General features: G+C 37.2%; 1 protein-coding gene across 2 annotated transcripts in view; it reads left to right on the forward strand.

Annotated features, from left to right (window-relative positions):
- The window catches only part of prkg3 (protein kinase cGMP-dependent 3), a 21664-nt gene extending 15515 nt beyond the window's left edge, over positions 1-6149 (forward strand). For both annotated transcript variants that reach the window (XM_022194999.2, XM_051960850.1), the window contains 8 exons: positions 417-553; positions 658-747; positions 1701-1842; positions 2022-2185; positions 2464-2580; positions 2858-2920; positions 4247-4322; positions 5518-6149. In XM_022194999.2, coding sequence (XP_022050691.2) covers positions 417-553; positions 658-747; positions 1701-1842; positions 2022-2185; positions 2464-2580; positions 2858-2920; positions 4247-4322; positions 5518-5604 — 876 coding nt within the window. In that variant the 3' untranslated portion in view covers positions 5605-6149. The remainder of the gene's footprint in view (positions 1-416; positions 554-657; positions 748-1700; positions 1843-2021; positions 2186-2463; positions 2581-2857; positions 2921-4246; positions 4323-5517) is intronic.
- The last annotated feature ends 3781 nt before the right edge of the window (positions 6150-9930 follow it).

The raw sequence follows: 9930 nt of genomic DNA on the forward strand, positions 1-9930 counted from the left end.
CAACTCTAATATATCAATACACATATGTTAAATATATATGTATATATAATAAAAAATACTACCACCTATTGTACCCCACAATATGTTTCATATAGCCCCTAATAAAGAAATCTGCTGAGGATTTCTCAGTCATCTCATTGACCTTCATGATTACAGTTAACTCATTCATGTGATGCATCAGGCAGTCTGAGGACTTTTAAAGGCATTTACAACCATATTGGGGAAAAAAACTTCATTAACATTTCTATTTCACTGCTGTAGTTTAACAGTCAACAAAAATGTGCTTCTAAAAATGGTGTTAACTGAGTGCAGTGAGATTAAATTCATCCAGTGAAGTTTCGCATGTAATTATTATATAAATCCAGAACATGCAGCAGCAAAAGTTTCAGAGTGATCGTTGTTGTTGTTATTCCAAGCTGACCACTGTGAATCATGGGAAATATTACGCCATGAAGCGAGTCAGCAAGAAGCACATTGTCGCTAAAAGACAGGAGGAGCACATGCTGTTTGAGAAGAAGATCCTCAAAGCTATCCAGTGCGAGTTCATTGTGAGGTATCTGCCAACAAAGACACACAAACTGCAGTGTTTTAACAATGTTAGACAACAGATAGACGCACAGAGATCTTTAAAATGTTTTCCACTTCCACTGTTTCTAGACTTCACGGAGCTTTCAAAGACACACGATACATCTACATGGTCATGGAGTTCTGTGGCGGCGGAGAGATCTGGACCAAACTCAAAGAAGTGTGAGAAAAACATTGTGGAGTCTCATGTCCTCATTTAGGTGTTTTATCCAATATGATTTGAAATTGTCCGAAATGAGTTAGAAAACATCAGAAAAGCTTGAAAAATTGTCCAAAATGACAGAAAATGATTCAGTATTGCTTGAAATTGTCCAAAAATGAGTTAAAATCCATTGTAAAAGCTTTGAAATGGCCCAAAATTACAGAAAATGATCAAATATGGCTTGAAATTGTCCAAAAATGAGTGAAAATCATCAAAAAAGCTTTAAAAATGATTCAAATGACAGAAAATGATCCAATATGGCTTGAAATTGTCCAAAAATTAATTAAAACCATCAAAAAAGCTTTAAAAATTGTCTAAAATGACAGAAAAAGGATCCGATATGCCTCAAAATTATCAAAAAATTGTCAAAAAACCACCAAGAAAACTTTAAAAACAGTCAAAATTAACAGAACATGATCCAATATGGCTGAAATGTCCAAAAATGAGTTTTAAAAATAAACTACTCTTTGATGATAATTTATTATCCAAAAAGAGGCAAAACACCACAATAAACAAGGTTAAGGATGAAGTTTACTGATAGCATCTTTCAATTTTTTTCAGTTCAATTTAAAATTGTCATTCTCAACACTCACCAGTTGCAATGAAATACTGTTCCATATATAACTATATATATAAATATGTGTAGTGACATCTGACTTCATGACAGCCACAGTTGGAAGCACATTTTATTTCAGCTGGTGCATGTTGAGATCAGTATTTTAAACACATTAAGCAGTAGCTGCCACTATGTATGTCACCAGTAACTCATAGTTTTTAGGAGCTGTTTCTGCTGGGACAAATTAAAAATGCAATAAAAAAGAAGGAAGGTAGTAATTTTTTAAATATTAAAGCCAGCAGCAGAGGATGTTTATGCCCGCAGTAGCTCAACCTCTGACATGTCTGTGATTATTAGCGGACGTTTTGACGAGAACATCGCCGTGTTCTGCACTGCCTGTGTGGTGGAGGCCTACGCTTACCTCCACAAGAAGAGCATCATGTACAGAGACCTGAAGCCCGAGAACCTGATGCTGGACGTGAAGGGCTACATCAAACTGGTGGGTTCTTATATGGGATGAAACACTGCTTCTTTTGCTCCACATCTTTAGCTCCAAGTACAGATTATACATTCCTGAAATACAGCGGGGGATGTTTTTCTGTCCGTTTCCATTTCTGGGGACTTTATCAGCCTCCAGGGTGAGTTACATGCGATGTGTGGGTGTCTGTCTTTGTGCAGGTTGACTTTGGTTTTGCTAAGGAGTTGGTACGCGGTGAGAAAACCTACTCATTTGTTGGTACTCCTGAGTACATGGCACCAGAGATCATCAAGAACCAGGGACATGACTTCGCAGTCGACTTTTGGTCTCTTGGCATCCTGATCTTTGAGCTATTGGTCGGAAGGTAATTCCTAATCCTTATGATATCTTGTATGTTGATATTTCACAAATTTACATAAATAGACTGAGGTGTTTGATTTCTTTTTATCCTAGAAAAAGCATTTTCTAAGAATAGAGCCACATAAAAAGCTTTAATATTAACCAGCAGATGGCAGCAGGGAGCTGACATCTGCTGGTTTAGGTTCCCAACAAGAAGTGACTGATTTTTTTTTTTTTTTTTTAATGCCAAACACTCAAAAGATTTATTAACTTCCATCTTTCCTCTCTCTTTCAATTTCCTAGCCCTCCCTTTTCCAGCTCAGAGCCCCAGAAGATTTATGCCAAAATCCTGGACGGGGTGCTCAAGTACCCACCTTACTTGAGTGAAGCATCCAAGTCCATAATCAGTAAACTGTGCAGGTATGAACAATATCACCTACCCATGGCATACAGATGACAATTTTAGATTTTGATAATGCTGCAATGTGTATTCAAATTTACCTCATTGTGCTGCCTGATATATTTTCTGGATCATTCATACATTAAGTGGAGGTTTGGGTCTTTCATGCAGCATTAATTATGGAGCAGGTTTATCCACTGTGCTATAGATGCACAGGGATTTGATGGTTTTTGAATGCACACGTGGAAGGACGGTGGAAGCTCACGATGAGATTGAATTGTCTGAATGCTTTTGCAGGAACCGGCCGGGTCAGAGGTTAGGAAACACCAAGAACGGAATCAAAGATGTCCGGCATCACAGGTAACCATGGCAACATGTCATCCTATACGAGTAAAAAAAAATCACGCTGTCGTTCAGTCGTTTCCTTCTGAGATACCAGGCGTTAACTAATCGTCAACGCTGATAACTGTTGCATTGAGCATTTTGGCATCTGTTTGTATTTGTGATACAGTAAGTGTTTGTGAAGTCACACAGCCATTCAGTGAAAAGGAAAAGGTAGCACTCTGCAGCCGGCATATTTTATGTTTCTTTTAAATATACCGGGCTTTGCAAAAGTTCTGTTACACTCGGTTTCGTTTACATGTCGGAGTGAAAAATTCCATTAAATAAACTAAAAGTTCTACCTTATAGGCAGGTGTCCTTAATACAAATTTTTTTCTCCGGTGAAGTTGTATCAAGATGGAAGTCAAAAGAGTTGAGATATCTGCTCTCCTTTGTGCTGAACATCAGCCGGATGACCGTCCACAGAGTTGCGGAGAGGCTAAAGAATGGTGAAGATCTTTCAGGTCTTCACCATTCTTGAAAGATCATCTGAAAGATCTTCACCATTCTTGAGCCTCTCCGCGACTCTGTGGACGGTCATCCGGCTGATGTTCAGCTGCTTGGCTCTGTCAGACTTGTTGTGGCCAGCATGAAGGAGAGCAGATATCTCAACTGTTTTGACTTCCATCTTGATACAACTTCACCGGAGAAAAAAATTGTATTAAGGACACCTGCCTATAAGGTAGAACTTTCAGTTTATTTAATGGAATTTTTCACTCCGACATGTAAACGTCTCTAAAGATCATGAAACCATGTAACAGAACTTTTGCAAATCCCGGTATACACTACCGTTCAAAAGTTTGGGGTCACCCAGACAATCTCATGTTTTCCATGAAAACTCCCACTTTTATCCATGTGCTAACATAACTGCACAAGGGTTTTCTAATCATCAATGAGCCTTTCAACACCATTAGCTAACACAATGTAGCATTAGAACACAGGAGTGATGGTTGCTGGAAATGCTCCTCTGTACCCCTATGGAGATATTCCATTAAAAACCAGCCATTTTCAGCTAGAATAGTAATTTACCACATTAACAATGTCTAGACTGGATTTCTGATTCATTTAACGTTATCTTCATTAAAAAAAAAAAAAAGCTTTTCTTTCAACAATACAGACATTTCTAAGTGACCCCAAACTTTTGAACGGTGGTGTAAATCTTTACTTGTGGTCAGATTCTCTTGCATTCTGTCAATCAATGTTCCCCCAGTTCCAAAGGAACTTTTCACCAACAATACTACTAAAATAATGCTATTTTTGATTCTGTATGTTGGACCTGTAATCCTCGGTCTGTCTTCCCTTCAGGTGGTTCAGCAGCATCAACTGGCACAAGCTGCGAATGTGTCAGCTGGACGCCCCCACAGTTCGGCTCATCCGCAAGGCAAGTCCAAACCAGCAGCTGAAGGTTTTTTCTGCTACTTGAAACTTTCATTGTGGCTTAAAGATAAGAAATCAAGAGAAGACAGCAGGTGCAGTGGTAGATTGTGTTTGCAAATCTCCAGATTTTGTCATACTCTAAACAAATTATGCAAATTCCAATTTAATTTAAAATTTAAAACTTCAGCTATTGTGCCTCACTGAAACTGTGAGGTTTTGCAGAAAATTCTCACGTCAAATGAGCCAAAAATCATCCAAAAATGAATTAAAAACCATCAAAAACGCTTTACAAATGGTCCATATTGATAGAAAATGATCCAATGTGGCATTAAATTATCCATAAATGAGTTAAAATCATCATAAAAGCTTTACAAATTATCCAAAATGACAGAAAATTATCTAATATGGCATGAACTTGTTCAAAAATGAGTTAAAAACCATCAAAAAAGCTTTAAAAATGGTCTAAAGTGACCAAAAAGGATCCAATATGGCTTGAAATTGCCCAAAAATTAATTTAAAATCATCAAAAAACTTTACAAATGGTCCAAAGTGACTGAAAAAGATCCAATATAGTTTGAAATTGTCCAAAAATTTGTTACAAGCCATGAAAAAAGCATTAAAATGGACCAAATTAACAGAAAATGATCTAATATGGCTTGAAATTGCTCAAAAATTATTTAAAAAGCATTAAAAAAGCTATAAAAATGGTCCAAATAAAGGGAAAATGATCCAATATGACTTGAAATTGTCCAAAATTAGTTTAAAAAAAAAACATCAGAAAAGCTTGAAAAATTGTCCAAAATGAGTTAAACCACCAAAAAAGCTTTTAAAAAAGTTTTAAAAAATCACAGAAAATGATACAGTATGGCTTGAAATTGTCCAAAAATGAATTAAAAAGCATTAAAATGATCCAAAGTGACAGAAAATGATCCAATATGGCTTGAAATTGCCCAAAATGTATTTAAAACCATCAAAAAACCTTTAATTATGGTCTAAAATGACAGAAAATTATCCAATATAGCTTGAAACTGTATAAAAACGATATAAAAAGCCTCAAAAAAGCTTTAAAAACGGTCTCAAATGTCTAAAATGTAATACATTGATGGCAATGACACAAACTCTTGGTGGAAATGGGTTGAAGGACAGGCTTGACGCTTGATCAATTATGCTTAATTTAGCAACACTTTTCCCTCCTTCAGGGTCCCTGCTACATCAACTTCGATCGATTCCCTCACGACCAGACGATAGCAGACGAGGATTTCTCTGACTGGGATCGTGACTTCTGATTCTGACGTCTCCAGAAAAGGATCCAAGGCCACAACAGCTGCTTATATCACATAAATATGGAGCCGAAACAGGGTTAACGCCACATGATAGTAGAAGGAGCTTCTTAAATGAAAAGAAAACAATCGATTTTATACCGATCTGATTTTTAAATCTGCACCTGGAGCTACAGGGAATCAGCAGTTCCTAAATATGTATTGAGGTTCTTCTGGTGCAAAACTGAAACGACCATGTGGGCGGAAAAGGGCCAAAAATATGTGTGTGAAGACGAGATGTTCTGTTTCCAGATTCAGTGCAAAGGAGATTCGGTGCTTAATAACATTCATGTATATAACACTAATTAGAATATAACCACCCGTCCAACTGCTAATAAAGGCTTGGTCTTACAAAACGCCAGCTCAGATCAGCACTGATGTCATCACTAGTCTACTTGTCGACCATGTTTATTGTTCTTTTAGATCTGTGTTGTTTCAGAGATAAAATGTGCTTATCTGCTCTTAGCTAAGCTGTCTAACGCTTTAACATTGATAAAGTTCTTTGCTATAGACTTGCCTCGTGGAGTTATTGTTTGGATGAAAAGATTACAGAACATCCTGATTGGATTTGAGCAAACAAAAGTGTGCTTAAACGCTTGAATCGGCTGAATTTGTATTTGCCCAACAACAGATTAGCATCAGATCCCCGGTGTGGAACGGTGCACATGTGTTTGTGCTGCTGTGGACAAATCAGTCTGCAGTATTTGGAGATTAGAGGTGTGATATTGAGCAATACATGAGGGAAATACTGTGCTCATAGTGAGGAAAATGGCCCGTTGCCGCCTGAGGGGTTTTGCAGGTTTAATCCTACGTATCTGTCGGCGGCTGCAGCTGATTGTTTGGCTCTGGAAGGTTACAGCTGTTTGGCAGGCAGCAGGTTTTAAAGGCAGGAGGAAGGAGTCATCCTGTTCCCTCCTGTCACTTTTCCACATCAGAAAACAAACATGAAAGTATTCATATCTTCCAGTGGGAAAAGACACCATGCCAGATGTTTCCTTCATGCACAAAAACATAAAACACCTCGAAGTCTAACATTTAGTACGTTGACGGCAGTGACAGCAGCGGCTCAGAGGATGCGCAGCGTTGGACAAATGTGTTCACAGCGGTGACTTCCTGCTCTGATGCATGGAGGATCTAGATTTGTCTGTCGGACAAGTTCATTCTGTATCTTTTGTTGTCAAAAACTCACAAAAAACCCAACAATATACCACTTCATGTGGCAAATTTAACTTCCTACTTACTTCTGTTCTGTCTGTGGCCAGTTGGTTCCTACTAAAGATCAAAAACTTAAAAAATAAAAGTTTCACTAATGTATAATTTAATTTAAAGAAGCCTAAATTATTTCCTCAAGCAGTTTGGCTTTGTTTTTTTCTGCAAATATTACTCAAGCAAAGATCACATTTCAGTCTGCAGGGGACTATTTTCAGCTGTGTATTAATACACATTTGGTGCTCCTGTAAGTTTCCATTGTGCCGTATGACACACGTGGAATTTTCTAAAATAAACTTGAATGTTTGTTTGTTTTTGACAGTTCTTGGACACCAACATACCTCTACTGCACAGAGAAACAAACACATGCGTACGGATAAACAGGTCAAACTAATTAACACCGATGTGTCATTAGTTTCACCCTAAAAATGACACAGTTACAAAAATCAACACTAAATTCAGGCCCAAAAAGCAATCAAAAGAACAGATCTTAATTGAAGTTACACGCAACAAAATAGTTCAGCACTAACTGTCCTGATCAAACTCATAATAGACACATGACTGGCTGCCATATTAGCTACACCTGGCTAGTAAAAGGTTGGACCCCCTTTTGCCTTCAGAATTCTTGGTGTCATACATACAACAAGGTGTTGGAAACATTCCTCACAGATTTTGCTCCATATCGACATGATAGCATCACACAGTTGCTGCAGATTTGTCGGCTGAACATCCATGATGATAATCTCCTGTTCCTCCACATCCCAAAGGTTCTATTGGATTGAGACCTGGTGACTGTGGAGGACACTGGAGTACAGAGAACTCATTGTCATGTTAATTAATTAGATATTTAAATCAAATACACCCAGTCCACCCGTTGAAGTGGCAGCGCTTGGTATTGTCTGATTAGAAAGCCCAATGCTCCTCTGAAGACTTGGTTTGGAGCAGCAGACGACACCACAGAGCCGGTAAGACAAAGCAACTGAAAAACGCCATGCTGAACCTGTAAAAGTTAACTAAACGTAGAAGTTAAATACTTCAACAAATGCTAAAGGCATCCTGAGTGTTTTATTTCCAATCCAATCCAACTTTATTTATAATGCACTTTACAAAGCAACACAGTTGACCGAAGTGCAGTATACAAATAAAATATATAAGACATTAAAAAGCAATAAGCAAAATAAAAACAGGTATAAAATTACAACTTAGAATGAATTAAAAGCTAAGGTAAAAGGTATTTGTGGTTTTGTATGTGAAATATGAGTGCAAAGTGTTAAAGTGGTTACTGGGGTCATGCCAAATCCTAATACACCGCATTTCAGAATCTTACAATATGTCAAATCATGTCTGTCGTATATAACATGTCACATTTGTTGTGCGTACTGGACTTGTTATATTATTGACTTGGGCTGGTTAGTGGAGTTTGTTGGGGCCGACAGGAAGATCTACAGATGCTATTCAGGGCTGGAAATATACAAATATTTTAATTATGTTCGAACAATTCAAAGAATTCAGCTTCTTGAGCATCATTTTGGTCTACATTCTCTTATGGAACAGCTGAATGTTTGTACACTGAAGCAAGCCAGGGGTGTCAAACATGTGGCTTGAGGGCCAAAACTGGCCGCGGGACGACTTTGTAAAGTGTAAAAATTACAGAGAAGACATTAACTGCAAATTGTAAACTGGTAAAACTGTAAATTTAAAATAATTTCTACATCTTGACAAGTTGTTTTTTTTATCATAAAGTAAAATGCTACATTGTTCATTGTTCTTTCGTCATTTTGTGCCTCGTTTTTGTAATAGTTTGTCTTGCTTTTGTTGTTTTTTGTCTTGTTTTTTTGTCTCATGTTTTCGTCCTTTGGTTTCTCATTTTTGTTTTGTGTTTCCTTTTTGTCTCGCTTGTGTTTTTTGTCTTATTTTTTGTCAGTTTGTGCTTGGCCTTATCCGTTGTTTTTTGTCTCATTTTGGCGTCTTGTGTTTTTATTTTGTCTCGCTTGTGTTGTTTGTCCATTTTCTTGACACTTTGTGTCTCATTTTTGTAATGTTTTTCGTGATTTTTTTGTTTTTTGTCTGACTTTTGCCGTTTTGATCATAAACTTAAATTCTATATCATTTAGTTTCAGATGACTTTTGTGTCCTTGCAGACACTCTGATCTGTAAGTTGTAATGTGGAAATGATAAACTGAGGCATAATATTGTTGAAATTTCACTTATTTTACTTAATAAATTTCAGGTTGTTCAGGATAAAGATAATTCCGTAAATGTAAGTATTTCCAGAATTGTACTTTTTTGCACTAAAACAAAGGAAAAATTTAGAGTTGTGGTCATTTATCAGTGATTATGCTGTGATTTTACTGGTCACTTGAGATGAAATTGGGCTGGATGTGACCCCTGAACTAAGATGAGTTTGACAGCCCTGCTTTAAGCTAACAACGTGGGAGCCTTAAGGTGGTATTACGACCAGATGTTGGAGGCCTTGTGTCGTAGATGGGTCTTAAATTGCTACCTTTAAATGTCTTGTATTGTTTTAGATTCTACTGTGATTACTTGGTGCATTTTCACAAAATGAATTAGTGTTTATATAAAAAATAAAAGAAGAGGAGGTTGGGGTCAAAAGAGGGTTCATAAAGCACCCTTCCTATGAGCTTTCCTGTGAGTTGAACCAGCCATGCATAGAGCGTTTTTTCTTTTTTGTCAGACTACATGGCAATGGAAACAATATCCGATGCAGTCATCAGTGTGTGAACGATATCGTGGCCTTAAGGGCGGTTTTTCATCTTTTTGTGGTCCCAGATGACAGACACAACATTTATTAAGTGCTTGATTTAGCTTCAATTTATCATTATTCCTATTAATAAGAACATGAATAATAGGAATCAGAAAATAGATGAAAAATAGCTGCTCATGCCTGCTTTCATTTCCCCAGAGCGTCGAGTTTGTTATTCAGTTCTGCAGCAGCTTGCATTAAGAAAGTTATTTATTTCTTATCTTTGTGTTAAAGTAAGAGAAGTTTATAATATTCCACTGTCATGCATCAGCGGTGATGGCAAGAATAGCACAAGTGCTGATATTTTTATTACAGCGAAT

This window comes from Acanthochromis polyacanthus, chromosome 16, assembly GCF_021347895.1.
Source record: "Acanthochromis polyacanthus isolate Apoly-LR-REF ecotype Palm Island chromosome 16, KAUST_Apoly_ChrSc, whole genome shotgun sequence".
In the NCBI taxonomy this organism is placed as follows: Eukaryota; Metazoa; Chordata; class Actinopteri; family Pomacentridae; genus Acanthochromis; species Acanthochromis polyacanthus.